General features: G+C 38.0%; 1 protein-coding gene and 1 pseudogene across 1 annotated transcript in view; one reads left to right on the top strand and one right to left on the bottom strand.

Annotated features, from left to right (window-relative positions):
* The window catches only part of Rab18 (RAB18, member RAS oncogene family), a 32,147-nt gene that overhangs the window by 5,605 nt on the left and 7,357 nt on the right, over window positions 1–19,185 (top strand). The window contains exons 2-3 of the mRNA XM_013014707.1: window positions 1,049–1,104; window positions 11,810–11,871. Of these exons, the coding sequence (XP_012870161.1) occupies window positions 1,049–1,104; window positions 11,810–11,871 (118 nt within the window). The remainder of the gene's footprint in view (window positions 1–1,048; window positions 1,105–11,809; window positions 11,872–19,185) is intronic.
* On the bottom strand, window positions 2,944–3,799 carry LOC105984500 (annotated as a pseudogene).

The raw sequence follows: 19,185 nt of genomic DNA, 5'->3' as shown, positions 1-19,185 counted from the left end.
TTAAAAAAAATGACTGTGTACATTTCAAGAGACTTGTATGTTTTCTCCATCCATTTCAGCCTGACCTTTCCAGAATCATTTTCTCAGAAGGGCCTACTGATAGCAGTGCAGCTTTGAAACAGCAATTGGGTAGAGGAGCATGGGAATACATTGTTAATAGACTGCTCTTGGGGTTTTATTTGAACTTGTTTATTTATTTATTTGGTGCTGGTCCTGGGACTTGAACTCAGGGCCTAGGTGCTGTCCCTGAGCTTCTTCTGGCTCAAGGCTAGTGCTCTGCCACTTGAGCCACAGCACCACTTCTGGATTCCTTCCTTTCTTCCTCCCTCCCTCCCTTCCTCTCTTCCTCCCTTTCTTCCTTTCGTCGATTGTGGGGCCTGAACTTGGGTCCTGGGCTCTGTCCTTCGTATCTTTCAGCTGAAGGCTAGTGCTCCACCACTTGAGCCACAGCACCACTTCTGGATTCCTTCCTTTCTTCCTCCCTCCCTCCCTTCCTCTCTTCCTCCCTTTCTTCCTTTCGTCGATTGTGGGGCCTGAACTTGGGTCCTGGGCTCTGTCCTTCGTATCTTTCAGCTGAAGGCTAGTGCTCCACCACTTGAGCCACAGCACCATTTCTGGCTTTTTCTGCTTATGTGGTGCTAAGGAATCGAACCCAGGGCCTTGTGCATGCAAGGCAAGCGCTTACTGAGCCACCTTCCCAGCCTACTTCTGGCTTTTTCTGAGTAGTTTATTGGAGATAAGAGTCTCATGGGTTTTTCTGCTGGGGTTGGCTTGGAATTGTGATCCTCAGATCTCAGCCTTTTGAGTAGCTAGGATTACAGGCATGAGCCACCAGCACCTGGAGCTCTTGGGGTTTTAAAATAGTCTTTCTAATAATTTATTAGAAATGTGTGTATCGCTTGAGGTAGTATTTTTGGGAGATCCTACATCAACAGCTTGTGTGTGTGTGTGTGTGTGTGTGTGTGTGTAAATTTGTGACAAAATACAACAATAATGAACACATAATATGATTAGAAGTTCCTAATTTGCCTTTTAAACTCTATTTTAGCCTGCTCCTGAGGTTCACAGATGATACTTTTGATCCAGAACTTGCAGCAACAATAGGTAAGCCTATGTCTAAACTTATTCAATAGAAATGTTCCTTTTTTTTTTTTTTTGTCTTTGGGCTGTTTTGTGTAAATCCCCCTACCCTCCTCTCACCACCCTGCTACTACTATATCTCTTGAAATCTTACTGACTTCTTAGGAATTAACTTGCATTAAATCTTTTATGTCTACCTAGATCTCTTGAGAAAGAGAATATCTGTGTCTGTCATAGCCAACAGTAAAGTGTGTTACTTCTGTACTTTTAACATTTGCTACACTATTTAGCATGTATCCTCAATTCCACATATTTATTGGTATTATTAAAGATGATTAGGAACAATGATACTCAAATACTTTTTAAAAATAAAATTTAAGATTGCCTAAAAATGGCTTTGTCACAGTAACTTTGGAATGTGTGAGAAGATAGTAGGTAAATTTGGGTTTTATATCATGAAGATGTTAGGAGAGCTCTTTTTTTTGGCTAGTCCTAGAGCTTGAACTCTGGGCCTGGGTACTGTCCATGAGCTCCTTTTACTCAAGGCTAGCACTCTACCACTTGAGCCAGGCACACCGTCAGCTTTTTTTGTGGTTAATTGGAGATAAGAATCTCCTGGCCTTTCCTGCCTGGGCTGGCTTCGAACCATGATTCTCAGATTTCAGTCTCCTGAGTATCTAGGATTACAGGCATGAGCCATTGGTTCCCAGCTCATTGTGAAATAGTTTAAGGGCTGAACTGAGTCAAGGTGGAATTGTCTTAGCTGTGCTTTGACTTAGGTATTATCCTGAGCAAATCCTTTGTCTTCATTATCCCCATCTATAAATTGAGTTTAGAGGAGAGATAATGCATTTCTCTTCCAATTCTAAAATTTTGTGATCTGCTGAGTAGGCTATAGTAAAAATAATCTTAGACTTATTTATTATTAAGGAAAGTAAAAAAGTTCCTCTTTAACTGACTCTATTTTTATTTACTGTGAAATAATTTTAAGTTTGGAGATAAATTATAATATAAAAATATTTCCAACTCAAAATTCCAGAAATGTTAATATTTATCATATTTGCATTATCATTCTTTCATTATATACACACATAGTAAGTTGTAGGCATGATGTCTTAAAATCAGTACTTTCATGTGTATTTCCTAAATGAACATGGATATAATTCTATTGTCCACTGACCTATTTCATTAATTTTCTCATTAGTGTCCTATATAACAAAAGAAAACATTTTTTTGTCTAATATCCTGGTCAAGATCAAACATTAAATTTTTTTCCTCATTTCTCTCCATTCTCTGTTAAATGTGACCAGTTCTGCCTTTCTTGCTATTCCATGGCCTTTACAGTTCTGAAGAGTACAGGCTAGTTGTTTGGTAGACTATCCTTCAGTTTTTGCTTGCCCACTCTGTTCTTGTGGTTAGAGTCTAGTTTGAGTAGGAATTCTACAAAAGTCCTTCTCAGAATATTTTTAGTCCTATTGGTGGGACTTTAGCCATATGTGGTAATGGTTAGTTCTTTTTCCCTTTATGACTGATAGATTTTTTGTGGACACTTACTTTAAGACTAGTTAGATATCTTACATTCTTGTTTTACCACTCATTGATTATTCTTCTCCCCAGCAAGTAGGACAGTAGGTGATCCTCTTATCCAGCTATGGTTGCCAAGTGGCTTTTTGAATTTCCTCTTTCTGTCTTCATTTGTTATTTGGTGTTCTATAAGGAGAAGCTCTTTTTTTTTTCTATTAACTTGAACTCTGAGTGCCCCTCATTTTTAGTAAATTATATCAGCATTGCTTAGCTTTTTTTAAAAAACATCATACCAGATCATTTTTATTTAAAATTCTCTGATCCTTATTTATTCATAGAGACCATTTCATTAAGTGAAAGTCTCTTCTTATTTCCAATGGCACATAGAGATAGTAAGTAAAATTCACCCACTGCTCTGTTTGGCTGCCAGCCTCTTGTCCCTTTCTTCAGCAATGGTGAAGTTGATCCCCTTTCCTCAAGGAAGAGAAATCCAAGGTTTATTGCCTTTGCCAATAACAAAGATGTTGGAAAATCGGGTGGCAAAGCTGTTGCCATTGGCATCTTTCACATGAACCACATCGAAAGAACCTGGGTGTCTCTCTGTTGGTGATCACACCAATTCTTCCCAAGTTAGCACCTCCCATCACCATATATAGGTTACTGGTGTCAAATTTGATGAAATCTGTTATCTTGCCGGTCTCCAAATCAATTTGAATTGTGTCCATTGACCTTGAAGAGGGGATCTGGGTAGTGAATGGTTAGCATCATGAGTTACTAGATGAGGGATTCCTTTTGTGCCCACAAAGATTTTTCTCACTTTGCACAACTTGTACTTGGCCTCCTCTGGTGTTATGCAGTGAACAGCAAAGCGACCTTGGGTGTCATAGATCAGGTGGAAATTCTCCCCAGTCTTATCGATGCTGAAGCCATCTGTAAAACTAGCAGGGTAGGTGGTACCAGGTCTGACTTTGCAGTCAATCTTAATGAAACGCTGCTGCATGCAGATTTTCTTCACTTCATCTCCTGTCAAGGCATACTTAAGCCTGTTCCTGAGGAAACTGATGAGAGGCAGACATTCTCTCAGCTTGTGGGGACCGGTAGATGGACAGGGAGCAAACACATCGGTCAGTTTATCCAACATTCAATGCTTGGGAGTGGCTACCCACTTCAGGTGCTTCTTGGGACCACCAGCCATGGCTGCACTAGGAACTGAAAGAGCTGTTTAGCTGTTGTAACATTGTTATTTATAGATTTTCTCTTACTGGTGTCATAAGAAAGGAAATAATCGAAAACACTAGTAATTCAAAGCCCATTTTAATTCAGTTTCAGAATATTGTTTCTTTAAAAAACAAACAAAAACTTTGGCCAGGCATTGGTGGCTCACATCTGTAATCCTAGCTACTCAGGAGGCTGAGATCTGATGATCATGGTTCAAAGTCAGCCTGGGCAGGAAAGATAGTGAGACTCCTATCTCCAGTAACCACCAAAAAAGCTCAAAGTGGAGCTGTGATTCAAGAGGTAGAGCCTTGAACACAAAAGCTCAGAGACAGAGCCCTGGCCATAAGTTCAAGCCCCAGGACTGGCACACACACACCAAAAAATTACTTAGTAATAAAACTTAGTTTTATTAAGAACAGGCCTAGTAATGGAAAGTGAGGAATAGAGGAGGAGTAACTAACAGGAAAATAAGCTTGTTTAGAATTAAAATTTTACTGAAGGACTAATCCTGTGTGTGATACCAAAATAGCATCATTTTAAGTTGAGTACCAGTAGCTCATGCCTGTAATCCTAGCTTACTTAAGAAGCTGAGATCAGGCGTTATCAAGGTTTGAAGCCAGCCTTGCAGAAAAGTCCATGAGACTCTATCACTAGTTATCCAGCTAAATTCAAATATAAAACATTCACTCAAATGGTAGAGCTGTGAGCAAACCAAGCTGAACAAAAACTCGAGGTCCTGAATTCAAATCCTGATACCAGCCTCCCCCGTCCCCAAAAGGAAATATCTTAATTTCAAAAACTCCAGTAACCTATGGAGGCTTGCAGAATGACAAAAAATGTAGGTTGACTTATTACAAAAAAGATTTATTATTTTATCAGAACAAATACTAAAGCATTAGATTACATTCAGTTTGTTCTTTAAATAGGCCCAGCATCTTAGATATCTTTAAAAAGTTTCTTTTATATCTGGGTATCATCCTACCATTTGCTTTTGATTATTATCAGTGAGTTTTAAAAGTCAGTTAGCTCAGTCAGTTGTTAATGGCCTTGTGAAAGTTAATGTTTTTATGCAGAATTAGTATGCTACCTCACAGTAAAATGAAATGGACAGACTTATTTTTCAATAATAACGAGACACTTCAGTTTCTCCCTTGTATAAAAACTGAAGATAATTGTTGGATTTTTGATGATGGCCTTTTCTTTAGTTTCTTTTTGGCATATAGCACAATAACGAAGAGAAGGAAAGGTAAAACACAAATTCTATAAACCAGAAGACAGCAAAACCCCAGGCAAACCACAAAGTATATAGAATGGCTGCCAAAAAGCAGTGGAGATTAAGCTGCATTTTGGAAGAGAGGATAGAGAGGGTGCTCAGGGATAGCAGGAAAGGCTTCCAGAAGCTAAGCAGTTTTAATGAACCTAGATCCCTGTTTACAGCAGCATTCTGTGAAGTTGTGGAGAGGAAGCTGTGTAGTACCACAAGCCATTTATGCCACAGTTGCTCTTTTTGTCCTTGTGGCAGTAGGGAAAGATATGACTACATTTGTCTCTCTCCACTGCCTATTGAGAAGCAAAATACTTGACTGTCTTAAGGAACAAAATCAACAGATCTTTTAAACAACTTATTATTTTAAAAGCCAATTTTATAATCAGTTCTGGAGTTGGCAACAAAGTAAATGTTCAGTTGAAAAGTAGAGACCCTATGCTACATACTCTAATAAACATCTTTTCAGTTAATATTCTTGACCTATTATGTTGCTGGTATGTGAGTAAAGGACAATATTTTTAAAATTGTAGCACCTGAAAATAGATGTTTTTGATAGATAATTTTTTTGAATTTTAACATAATGTATTGTAACAAGTATATGATCATATAATCATCACTATAGTTGGGATAAGAAACAGTTCCACCCTCTAAAACTACCTGTTTGTTCCCATTTTATCCCAATTTCCCTCTGCCCTCTTTTTTTTCTGTCAGTCCCGGGGCTTGAATCTGGGCCTGGGCACCTTCCCTGAGCTCCTTTTGCTCAAGGCTAGCACTATACTACTATGAGCCACCACTTCTAGTTTTCTGGTGGCTAATTGGAGATAAGAGTCTCATGGACTTTTCTGCCTAGGCTGGCTTTGAACTGTGATACTTAGATCTCAATTTGCTAAATAGCTTAGATGACAGGCATGAACCTCCAGTGCCTTTTTTTTCCTCTGTGTGTGTGTGTGTGTGTGTGTGTGTGTTTGCACGTGTGCGTGCATGCATGCACTGGTATTAGAGCCTGAGCTCAGGGCCTCACGTACTCACTTTGCTTTCTTGCTCAAGGCTGGCCCTCTATCATTTGAGTCACATCTTTACTTACTTTTCCCTTGATTCTAAACACTGGCAACAACTGATATGGCAAGAATTTGTATAGAATGGATTATTATTTAAGTATTTAGTAGAATTCACTTAGGACGTGGAGACATTTTTCACAGAGAGGGCTTTTTTGTGTATGTGTGTGTGTCAGTCCTGGGGCCTGAACTCGGCCTGGGCGCTGTCCCTCAGCTCTTCAGGTCAAGGTGAGCACTCTACCACTTGAGACACAGCGTCACTTCCAGCTTTTTTTTTTCTGCGTATATGGTGCTGAGGAATCAAACCCAGGGCCTCATGCATGCAAGGCAAGCACTCTACCACTGAGCTACCTTCCCAGCCCCCAGAAAGGGCTTTTACTTTATTTTATTTTGGTGTATAATACTTGGAATTGCTTTGTTTCATACATCAGAACTTCATTCCTTTTTATGTTTTAATGTTGTTTCATTGTACCTATCTTCCATATTTTGTTTATCCACTGATCTATTGATCTATTGATGAACACTTAAGTTAGCTTGACTGTTTGGCAATTGTGATTAATTTTACTATGAGCTTTGTGGTCCCAGTGTATGTATGTTTGAGTCCCTACAGTCAGTTAATATGTATATACAAACAATAACCTCTTCAAAAAGTAAAAGCATAAAGGGCTAGGGATGTGCAGGACCCTAGCTCAGTACTTAATTACTGTTAAAGAGGATGGGGATTTGAACAGGCATTTCTGAGAGAACATAAGCAAATGACCAATAAGCACATAAAATAATAGTTAACAACCTTTAGGCCTTAGGGACATGTGTACCACAACCACTATGAGATACTCCTTAGCATACATTAGGATGGCTCTTATGTATGCTAAAAATAGACAGTAAGAAATACAGACAAGCCGTTGGAGTAAGAGGAACTCTGCATTGCTAGTGAGAATCTGAGCAGTACAGTTGAGGTGCACAGATCAGTTTCCTCAATGTTAAAATGGTTGCATATATAGGTAGTGCCACCAACTCTAGCTTCATTTGATGACTTAAAATTCTGATAAAGTTATCAGAATTTTTATCTGTATTCTTTTTTTTCTCTATTTTTGTGTCATATCCAAAAAACCAATGCTAGTCACAATACAGTCTTTCCTCTTATTTTCTTCAGATCTTAATAGATTTAGCTCCTATATTTAGATCTTTGATCTGCTTTCTGTTTCATTTTGTTTATACTGTAAGATAAAGGTTTAGCTTCATTATTTAGCATTTAGACATCCAGTTTTCCCAGTAGCATTTATTGAAAAGACTATTTTTCAGCTGTCAAATAGTTCTTGGCTCTTTTGTAAAAAACCAATTAGTTGAATATGTGAAAGTTTATTTCTGCACTATTTGATTGATCTGTATGTGTTCATACATAGTCCCATTTTATTTTAATCATTGTAGCTTTATAGTACTCTTTGAAATGAGGAAGTATGTATTGTACAAATCAAATCTTGTGTGTGTGCGCGTGCGTGTGTGTGCCAGTCCTGAAGCTTGAACTCAAGGCCCAGGTACTGTCCCTGAGCTTTTTTGCTCAAGGCTAGTGACTAACACTTGAGCCATAGTTCTCCTTTCAGCTTTTTGGTGGTTAATTGGAGAAGAGTCTCATGGATTTGCAATGGGGCTAGTTTCAAACTGTGATACCTCTTGAGTAGCTAGGATTACATGCATGAGCCATCAGTGTTTTTCATTGCTCAGTGTATAGAAATTGAATTGATTTTTGTCTGCTGAATTTATATTCTACGTATTTACTAAAATCAGTTATTCTTACAATTCTTTTGTGTGTGTGTGTATGTATGTGATACTAGATTTTGAATTTAGGTCCGCTCTTTGGCTTACATAGGCATTCTAGTTGTATTGCTGAACTATACCTCAGCACTGGTTATTTTTAAGTTAGGGTCTCATTTTTCCTGGACTACAATCCTCCTCCATTATGTTTACTAAAGTAGCTGGGATGACAGACATACGCCCTCACATCCAGGTTCTTCTTTTGAGATGGAATTCCATGAATTTTTCCCCCCAGACTGGCCTTGAACTGTAATTCTTCTGGTCAGCCTTCTGAGTAGCTAGGGTTACTGTACATGTTCCCTTTCTTTACTTTCATCCTGGATAAATCTCTAGATCTGAAGTGTGCCTCTCATAGACAGTATGTCATTTTATTATTTTTTATTCTACCAACTTAGGCCTTTTGATTGAGAATTTAATATGTTTATATTTAATGTAGTCACCAATAAGGAAGGACTTCTGCTATTTTTTTCCTTAAAGTTTAAAAATTTCTATTTTATGTATTAGTGTTATAATTTGTATTTAGTTGATTTTTCATGACATGTGTTGATTACTTTTACATTTCATTTTACATATATTCTATATATTTTCTTCATAGTCTGTTTCTTCTTGAATTAATTCTGGTAGATTTTAATCTTTCCAGGAAATAGTCTATTTCATCTGAATTGTTAAATTTTTTGGCATAATTTAAAAATTTTATAACATTTTTATAACAGAATAATTAAGAGATGTTATAGAATAATGAATGAATAGAATAAAGAATGTGGGTTTGTTTTTTTTTTTTGTCGGCCGTGGGGCTTGAACTCTGGGCCTGGGCGCTGTCCCTCAGCTCTTCAGCTCAAGGCAAGCGCTCTACCACTTCCGGTTTTCTGGTGGTTTATTGGAGATAGGAGTCTCACGGTCTCTCCTGCCCTGCCCGGGCTGGCTTTGAACCATGATCCTCAGATCTCAGCCTCCTGAGTAGCTAGGATTACAGGCGTGACCCCGGCCACTGTTTGTTTGTTTTTGTTTTTGCTTGTCCTAGGGCTTGAACTCTCTTGGCTTAGGCACCATCCCTGATCATCTGTTGCTCAAGGTGAGCACTCTAGCAGTTGAGCCACAGTGACACTCCTGGCTTTTTTGAGTACTTTATTGGAGATAAGAGTCACATGGATTTTCCCTACGTGGGCTGGCTTTGAACCAAGATCCTCAGCTTTAAGCCTCCTGAGTAACTAGAATTACAGCTGTAAGCCACAGCGCTTAGCCAAGAAGGAATGTTATAAGAAATATTCCTGTCAGGTGGCTCACACCTATAATCCTAGCTACTGTGGAGGCTGAGATCTGAGGATCATGGGTTGAAGCCAGCCCAGGCAGGAACATCTCTGAGATGCTTATCTCCATTTAACACGGAACAACTGGAAGTAGAGCTGTCCCTTGAGTGGTTGAGCACTAGCCTTAAGCAACAGAGCTTAGGAAAAGTGCCCAGGACCTGAGTTCAGTCCCCAGGATTGGCAAAAATACAAAATTTGTTCCTCAACAATCTATAAATAATATATTATTTCTTACTCTTTAAATGGTAATTTATGTCTTTTTTTTCCTGATCAGTTTAAAAGCTTATCAGCCATATTCACTCATTTTTCTTCTCAGTTGACACATGACACGTGTTTATGGGTACAGTGTGATAAGTTAGTACTTGTATTTGTATTTATTAAACATTCATTGTTTCTTTGTGCCAGGAAGCTCTTTATAAAATATATAAGTAGTTATGAACCTTGTGTGGCGGGCAGAATCACAGATGTTGGTGTCCTTAGGGAGCCTGGAGGAAGAAGGGTATAGTATGGGCTGGAAATGCAGTGGTATGGATTCTTCAGACTGGGTGAAGGTCTGTGAGGGTGCAGTCTTCTCCAGAAGCAAGCATTTCAGATGGTGTGAATGGGGACTCTTTGGAGTATCTGCCTTACCTTTTCCCCATGGTGGAAAGTCCCACATGGTTTAGTATTGGTATCAGCTGGAGAAGAGGATGGTAGGTGCTGCATGCAGTTTCTGTTATAATTCCTGTAACATCCCTGCCACATCCACAGCAGCATCCTACAGCTGGCACAACATGCTGGTACAATAACCATTTTTCTTTGTTTGGGTCTTTTCTGTGGAAAGAAGCAGGCTAGGCAGGTCCCATCAGCTATCACGTGGATCTTTGAGCTTGTCCCTTTGTTTCCTCTTGAGTGATTTCTATTGCCACTTCCTCACATTTTTTTCCCCTACAGAGTCTAAATTTGTTGTTAATCCCATCTCAGACTGCTATTTTTATTTCTAGAAATTTGAATATGTCTTGGATCACTCATGTTCTAGGCACAGTTTATCATCTGTTTTATCATCCTATCCTGAAATACAAATTATTATTATTATTATTTTTTGGGGGGGTCCGGTCATAAGGCCTGAACTCTGGGCCTGGGCACTGTCCCTCAGCTCTTCAGCTCAAGGCTAGCGCTCTACCACTTGAGCCACAGAGCCACTTCCAGGTTTTTTCTTTTTGCTTATGTGGTGCTGAGGAATCGAACCCAAGGCCTCAGGCATGCAAGGCAAGTGCTCTACCACTGAGCCACCTTCCCAGCTCCACAAATTATTTTTAATATACCTTTGTCATACAGGAAACAGTGCCACATGTTAAATATATGTTTTATTACCTATTTTTTTTTGTTTGGGTTTTTTTTTTAACTGTATTTATTTTGTCTTTTCTTTTTTTGGTACTGGGGATCGAACCCAGGACGTTGTACTTGCTAGGCAAGCGCTTTGCCACTGAGCTACATCCCAGCCCTTATTACCTAATTTTTTTCTGTAATGAATTACTAGAAGTCAGTCAAGAGTTCTTACTCCTTTTCCTTATTGGGGACAGGTGTTTTATTAGGCATTTAGTACATGAGGATGCTGGTTGTTCATCTTAGTTGTTGCTTTTCTGAATTAATTGATCCTTTCTACATTTATATCCAAATTTCTTGAGCTATTATTTTCCCTCTGCCAGTGGGATGGACTGCACATTATTTTGATACTCTTTTAAAGACATGTGGGAGGTTATTGTTCATTTAAGCCAAATGGCTTGTATCAACTCCTTTTCCTGGAAAGGTGTGAGTTTATCTGGAGCTGCTGTAATAAAACTTTGTGTGTCTTCTTATGAAGTTCTTTTTGTACATGAATTAGTATTCATGGAATTAGTATTTACAGAACATTGAGCTAACCTCTTTGAGTAAGAGTCTGAGGATTCTTAAAAGGTTGGGCATAATCATTTTATGTATATAAATTCCATTTTTGAAATTGTACAGTATCATGATCATTGGTTATGTAAAATAATAATCTTTAGGATCAAACCAAGAATTCATAAGACAGGGAGTGAGTGGCCCTTCTGTTTGCTTGCTTGCTTGTTTTTTCCAGCCCTCTAGGCCAGTTACATGAGATCTGATCTAGCACTTGGCTATAATTGAATAATTCTCTTAACAGTATTGTGTGAATGCAAAAGGAATCCCTGGAAACAGCCAGGATTCACAGTCCCTAATGTTCTTTCTGTGCTAGCACTGTTAGAATTCTAGCTCTTGATTTTAGATACACATAGTCAATCATCACTTTACATTGAGTTTTATCTTTTATTTTTGGAAATAGGCGAGTATTTGAATTCTAAAGTGTTTGTTTTTCATTTAAGCTAATTAATTCTCTGTGACTGATCATTAGTGACATTTTTTTCTTTTAGCTTCATATCCAGAATTCTGAGACCTTAAGGTGTGCAATTGAGCATTTGATAAAGTATCTTTTTCTTTTCTACTTTTCTTGATAATGGATTTTAAATGTATAATTTACTAGGACTTATCAGAATTTTCATTTCTTCAAGGTGTTGACTTCAAGGTGAAAACAATTTCAGTGGATGGAAATAAAGCTAAACTTGCAATATGGGTAAGACAGTTTTTCAAATGTATTTTTATAAATATTAAACCAATACTTTTCAGGAAAGCAAAAACTGATTTCAGTGTTCTAGAGGTGAATGAAGACCTTGTATTTAATAACTTTTACTTAGGAAAGTTGATGTTGGTGAAAGGATAGTTAGATCATATAATTGATTAGAGACTTGTTTCCCTTACAGTTATGAAATGTATAATTTCTCCAGAGGATTCCCAAACAAAGCAAATAGACATGCCATCACTTACTCTGATGAGGAGAATCCATGTCACTGGATGGTTTCACTAGAGTTTTAAAAAGACCTCTGAGATTGAACCACACTAAAAGCAGCTGTTGAGGGAAAGGAAAATGAAATGATACTTAGGAAAAAAATTATTTTTCTGTCTGTTGATGTGTAATGTTTATAAATTTTGAATTTGCTAACTTGAACTTTTTTTTTTAAATACTTTTGTCTCTCCTTAATAACTACTTTTCATTTTACTGTTATTTCTACGTTCTGATCCAACTTGCTTTGTTGACAAGACCTTTTTATGCTAGTGCTCAGTCAGGTAGCATTTCTGTTGAAAACATACAAGAGGCTTGGGGTCTGTCTGGCTATTAGTCTCTAATATAATTGCTAACCTATAAGTACAAATTATATATATTATTTGTAAAGACCTGTTCTTTTATATACCGATTTCTATGTATCATATATACATGTGTGTATTTATGTATATCCGTATACTCATATATGTATATATATACATATCTTATAGAATGATAAATAATAATAGAACTGATTGCCAGTCATCAAATTGAGACTTCCTTCCACATGGAGGTTAGATGGTAAATGCACACTAGTCACAGATTGAACAGCATGTTTTATGTGTCATACAATGTGAGTCTCTGGATGGCATGCTACTTCTAACATACATTTTCTTTCAAGACAATAATTATGTGGCTGTGTTTAATGTTTTTGTGTAAATTTTTTTCTAGCATGTAATGTATTTGTCTCCCTAAATATGTTTTACAGCAACCAGACAGTACTATTTAACAAAAAACATTGTGGAGATTGAACAATATTCTAAGTATATTGGACAGTTTAGAATGTGGGCTCCTGTACTAGAATGGGGGCTGATTTCCCATGGGCTTTGCATAGATAGCTCATCACCTCTCATCACCCTTGCTGGGCTAGTGAGATTTTTCTCTCACACATGAGAGGGTTCTTCAGCATTTAATTTACATTTACTTTCTACTTGCTGCTTAGAGAAAGGCTACAGGTATTATAATAAATATTTTTTAAAGAAAAAAGGTTTCCCTTTTCCTATAGGAATAACACTGGCTCATTCCCTAAAGGATCAGACTATAGAGAAAAAGTTTATCTTTAATCATTGTAGACATTGTAGACATTTTAGTAAATGTCCTTTAAAATATCTAGATACCTGCATACATGCTTGTTGCACATAGGTGTAAGTACAGTTTTCCAGAAGGCAGGAATATACATTACATTTTTAATTGTGTGTCCTCTCTTTTCTCTACCTAGTCACATAGGGTGTACATGTTTCTGTGCCAATAAAGTGTACGTGGCCACTTGTCATTCAATTTCATGACTATACTTTAGTTAGCCCTTAGTGAAAGGTATTATTTGAGGGTAGTTTTCCATAAAGGTAAGCATCGGTCTTTTGAGCATCCTGAGTTACACACCTGTGTACTTGCCTAGTTATTGTAGGATGTACACCTTCTGGGAGAAACATAGGCTTCAAGAATGTGAAGGTTTAGTATCATTGCACGGTAAAAAGTGTTTATCTTCTAGTTTTAGCCCACCATTTATATTCTTCCATTTATATTTTGGTATTCAGTCATCTACCTTCTTCATCCTTATTTCTCATTTTTGCTTCTCTGAGGCAATTTTGTTGTTGTTGTTTGTGGAGCTTTAACTTGGGGCTTGGCACTGTCTCTGAGCTCTTTTGCTCAAGGCTAGCGCTCTACCACTTTGAGCCACAGCACCACTTCCAGTTTTCTGGGGGCTAATTGGAGATAAGAGTCTCATGGACTTTCCTGCCTGGGCTGGCTGTGAGCTGTGACCCTCAGATCTCAGCCATCTGAGTATCTAGGATTACTGGTGTGAGTCACCAGGGCTCAGAAGAGGCAAAATATTTTACTTTTATTTGCACTTTGTTTTTCATGTGTTTACTGGTCATATTTAAAATGATTTTTTTTTTTTGTCGGTTGTGGGGCCTGAACTCTGGGCCTGGGCACTGTCCCTCAGCTCTTCAGCTCAAGGCTAACACTCTACCACTTGAGCCATAGTGCCACTTCCAGCTTTTTTCTTTTTGCTTATGTGGTTCTGAGGAATCGAACCCAGGGCCTTGAGCATGCAAGGCAAGTGCTCTACCACTGAGCCACCTTCCCAGCTCCTTAAAATGATTTTTCTTGATAGCCATTGCTCATTTTATGTTAGTATTCATATTTTCTATGATTAAAGTCTTTATGTAATGAAACTGTGAGCTATTTGTCATTTGCTACGTTTTCCATGGTCATCTATCTTTAGAATTGTAAAATGCATATGTTTATGTTCTTATATATTTGTATAATACTAATTCTGTTTTATGCTACAGATGGTTTGTTTTTCAGTCTTTTGTATACTCAGATCTTTATAGAGATCAGATGAGGAAAGAAGCTGGTGGTGATGTGGTTGACATATAGGAGGTTTTAATCTTTACATTTTCAGGTCATTTCCTCTCCTCATGGCATCTGAGTGTTGAGTGTTCTGTTATGGCTAGGCAGGCTGAATCCATAGTTTACTATAATTCTACTTTGGGTTTATTTATGTAAGTAACACGAGTTTCTCTCCCATTGGAGGCTTTTAGGAGGCAGAACATAGTTAATCACAAGTCTGACCCCATGGCCTCCTGAAAGTGCACACTGGTCATGACCTCCCAGTCACTTCTGCTCTGTACATCTGTTAACTTAGCACTTGAGGTTCTTTTTTCCCCCTTGGTTGTTCGGTGCCTGTCCTGGGGCTTGAACTCAAGGCCTAGACACTGTCCCTGAGCTTTTTTTTTTTTTTTTTTCTTCTCAAGGCTAGCATTCTATCACTTGAGCCACAGCTCCACTTTGATCTTTTTGTGTGATTAATTGGGAAGAGTATCACCGACTCTTGGGTGGCTTCGAACTGTAATCCTCAACCTCTTGTATAGCTAGGATTACAGGTGTGAGCCATCAGCTGTGACTTGAGACATTCAGATCCTTGGCTTATCTATTTTTCTCCTCACCTTACTTCATTAAAAAGTTACAACATAAAAAGAAGCATAGATGGCATTATACCTAACCCGTTGTTGAAAATCACTTCTGACCATTTAAGCATATCGTTACTACAAATTTTGATTCAGTGCTCTATTAAATGGTTTTGGTGTTTTTCCCCCCCTCTAAATCATCTTACCTATTTGAACATTTTTATAAGTGAATCAAAAAATTTCAAGAATTAATATCTGATTTAACTAGTCATAAAGTTATAGTGACTTTCAGTGTTAAGACATTTGCTGTGCATTGGCTTAAAAATTAGGTTTTATGAATATCTTGATTAGAAGTATACTTCTGATTTTAAGCTTGTTTGTAATTACAGCAGATTTTAAAGTTGACCTCATTAAAGACTAGAAAGAGTGAAGTTTATATTCTTAACTTCTTTCTAGCTTTGGAAATTAACTTATGGAAGTTATGGATGTCCTTCAACTATACAAATACAATGACTTTAAACAAAAATGTCTGGTATTATTTTATACTTAGCCTTGTCCCAAATCATTAGTTATGAGACTGAAACAGTGTTCCATATATGAAAAACAGCTAGTTCTTAAATTTTCAAGTTTTCTATTCGACACCAAGTCTTTTTTTTTTTTTAAGTAATGACTCTTCCTCTTCTTTCCTTTCTCTCACAAAAAAGATGCTCTATAGTACTCAAAGCTAATTGAGTTACATTGAAACTGGATTTTTAGACCCCAGGAGTAGAGGGTGAGAAAGGTATACATATAAGAACGTCCCAAGTCACAGATGTGGCCTGGTTGTTCATAAGCTCAGTCATCTTTGGAGGAATTCTGGAGAAATTGTTACCACTTTACCATTGGGACAGAGCAGAAACAAGTTTCCTGTCTGGAACTTTCCTGAAGTTTTAGCTGTTTTCTTTCAAGATGGTAAGAAAGGCATTGCCTCTTTGAGTGGGTAGTTTGCCTTCCACACAATATACTGGACGCTGGTGGCTCACCCTGTATCTAGCTACTCAGGAGACTGAGGTCTGAGGATCCCAGTTCATAGTCAGCCTGGGCAGTAATGTCTGTGAGACTTACCTCTAAGTTAACCACCAGAACATTGGAAGTGGCACTGTGGCTGAAAGTGGTAAGGCACTAGAGCCTTGAGCAAAAATGCTCAGGGACAGGGTCCAGATGCTCAGTTCAAGCCCCAGGACCACCATCACTAAGGTACTTATCAGTTTATTTTCTCTTACCTGAGCTTAAGGTGGTTGCAAAGGGACGGTAGAAGATAAAACCTCAGATCAAAGGGCTCAGATACAAAGTTGTATCTGAATCAACTTCTAGTCAATTCATAGGACCCAGGAAGAGCACTTGTACCTTTTTGATGTATAATCGTCAGTTACTTTCTAAGTTGATGGTATTGCTAAAAGAAATTTATGAGCATGGTTGATTTTTTTTTTTCTACAAACTTGAGTTGATTTGATCACTTGATTATGGTTATCAAAAAGAGGTTGCTGGCCAGACACTGGTGGCTCAAGCTTGTAATCCTAGTTACTCAGGAGGCTGAGATCTGAGGATCATAATTCAAAGCAAGCCTGGGCAGGAAAGTCTGTGAGACTCTTACCTCTAATCAATCACCAGAAAACTGGAAATGGCACTGTGACTTAAATGGTAGAGTGCTAGCCTTGAACTGAAGAGCTTGGACAGTGCCCAAGCTGAGAATTCAAGCCCCACAACCAACATTTTATTCTAGTAACTATTATAGTAAAACATAGGTGAATGATTCCCCCACATACATCCCCATTACCCAGATAACTCAAGTCTATTAACAATGAAGTTGATTAAGTATTATTGAGGAAAAATTAAGATTATCTAAAGGAAAAAAACCAGAAATTTATTTGGTGTGGCCATCTTACATGCTTATGTCTCCTACAAAGAAGCTTAGATAGCAGTGGTGTAATGAGGAATTACATCTTACTGTTGATGTATGTGTGCTCTGGTACACAGATGTCATTTTGTTGTCAAAGCATTACAGTGAAATACATAAATAAAAACTTAAATTCAAAAAAAGGTTGCTGGACATCCATGTTATGTTTTATTAATAATTAAAAATGTCAAATTATTGGCCTATATTATGGTACCAATTATATACTTAGATAGTAACTCTGCTTTATGTAACTTTAAATTTATCTTACTATTCTTTTTTTGGGGGGGGGGTCCAGTCGTGGGCCTGAACTCTGGGTCTGGGTGCTGTCCTTCAGCTCTTCAGCTCAAGGCTAGCACTCTACTACTTGAGCCACAGTGCCACTTCCGGCTTTTTTCTTTTTGCTTATGTGGTGCTGAGGAATTGAACCCAGGGCCTCATGCATGCAAGGCAAGCGCTCTACCACTGAGCCACCTTCCCAGCCCTATCTTACTATTCTTGAAAAGTTAAACATATATGCAAATTAAGTGACTTTAAATATTAGAGTCAGGGCTTATAAAAAGAAAAACCTTTGAAGTCAAAGGAATATTTAGAGAGAAATCATGTTTTAGCTTACAAATTTATCTGTATAGAATGTTTAATTTTTAAAATGTAATTTTTTTACTTAACCATGGCAGAATGGGGGCTAGGTTCTGTTCTAGTGAGAATCTCAAGAAGGGTAGCCAGCATTTGTTTTTTTTTTGGGGGGGGGGGTCTGGTCATGGGGCCTGAACTCTGGGCCTGGGCGCTGTTCCTCAGCTCTTCAGCTCAAGGCTAGTGCTCTACCACTTGAGCCACAGCACCACTTCCGGCTTTTTTCTTTTTTCTTTTGTGGTGCTAAGGAATTGAACCCAGGGCCTCAGGCATTCAATGCAAGCGCGCTACCACTGAGCCAACTTCCCACCTTAAGTATATCTTTGGAAGAACAGTTAACATACAAAGTGATTTAAATTGAAAATTGTTTTCTCTTTCAGTTTTATTTCTGGGACAATGAATTTGACCAAATACTCTGTTGTCCTACAGCATTCTCTCCTTTGGCCCAGAAAAGAAACTCATTGTTGCTGCATCTCTCATTGCTGTTTTAAAGTTCCTTTCCAATCTTGTAAACCCCTTTGAGATTAATAACATCTATATCTAAAAGTTCTATCTAAAGGAGTTTCTGCTGGAGGCTGGTGGCTGGTACCTGTAATCCTAGCTACTTAAGGAGCTTGAGATCTGAGGATCATGGTTTGAAGCCATCCTGGGCTGAAAACTCTGAGACTATTACCGTCAATAAATTACTCAGGAAAAGAAGCCAGGAGGGCACTATGGCTCAAGTGGTAGAGTGCTAGCTTTGAATACCAAGAGGCTCAGGGTCAGTGCCCAGGCCCCAACTTCAAGCCCCAGAACCAGCAAAATAATAAATAAATAAAGGAGCTTCTGCTTGTCCCGTAACAAAAGTTGCATTTACCACTATGAGACTGGTGGTTAAGTTGAGGTTGATATACATCCTTTTATTTCAAGATAGTTTTTGCTGGCTGCAAACAGTTTGTCCACCACTGCTTTGCTAAGGTCTTAGTTACCCTGAAGCCACAATCTAAAGACAGTTGTAGCCAAGAGACAAGAGAAACATCCAGGAAGTAGAGGCTTGTTAAATTAAGTTCATTCTTCTCTTCCTCCTCCCCAAGACTTTCAATGAATTCTGAACTACTGGCCTATGGCAAGAATTGCTCAATCAATGGTGATGTTCTAGATGAAGTCTCTGCCTTAGACATTTTCATTTCCTGCAAGTTATAGCTCCTTTATAGTTCATTAACCCTATCTTGAGTCAGAATCATAATGAGTATTTGGTTTTATGCACTGACCTGAACATGAATATATAGAAATCCTTAAAATAGCCCAACCTAAAAAATTTAGTACCAAAAATAAGACAACCATATATTGCTCTTGAAGTTTGTAGTTTTCAGCATTGATTCTACAACTTGAGATTTTTTTAAAAAAATTCCATCCTTACCCTAGACCAATTAAGTTAGAATCTTTTGAGGGTGGACACAAAAATTATCAGAAAATTTGATTGTGCCACTGGAGTAGAAAAGTAATGGCTTCCAAAGAGATGGATGTCATGTATGTTAAATTTTTTAATCT

Source organism: Dipodomys ordii, unplaced genomic scaffold (assembly GCF_000151885.1).
Source record: "Dipodomys ordii isolate 6190 unplaced genomic scaffold, Dord_2.0 Scaffold24, whole genome shotgun sequence".
Classification (NCBI taxonomy): Eukaryota; Metazoa; Chordata; class Mammalia; order Rodentia; family Heteromyidae; genus Dipodomys; species Dipodomys ordii.
This window is presented reverse-complemented; position numbering and strand designations above follow the sequence as displayed.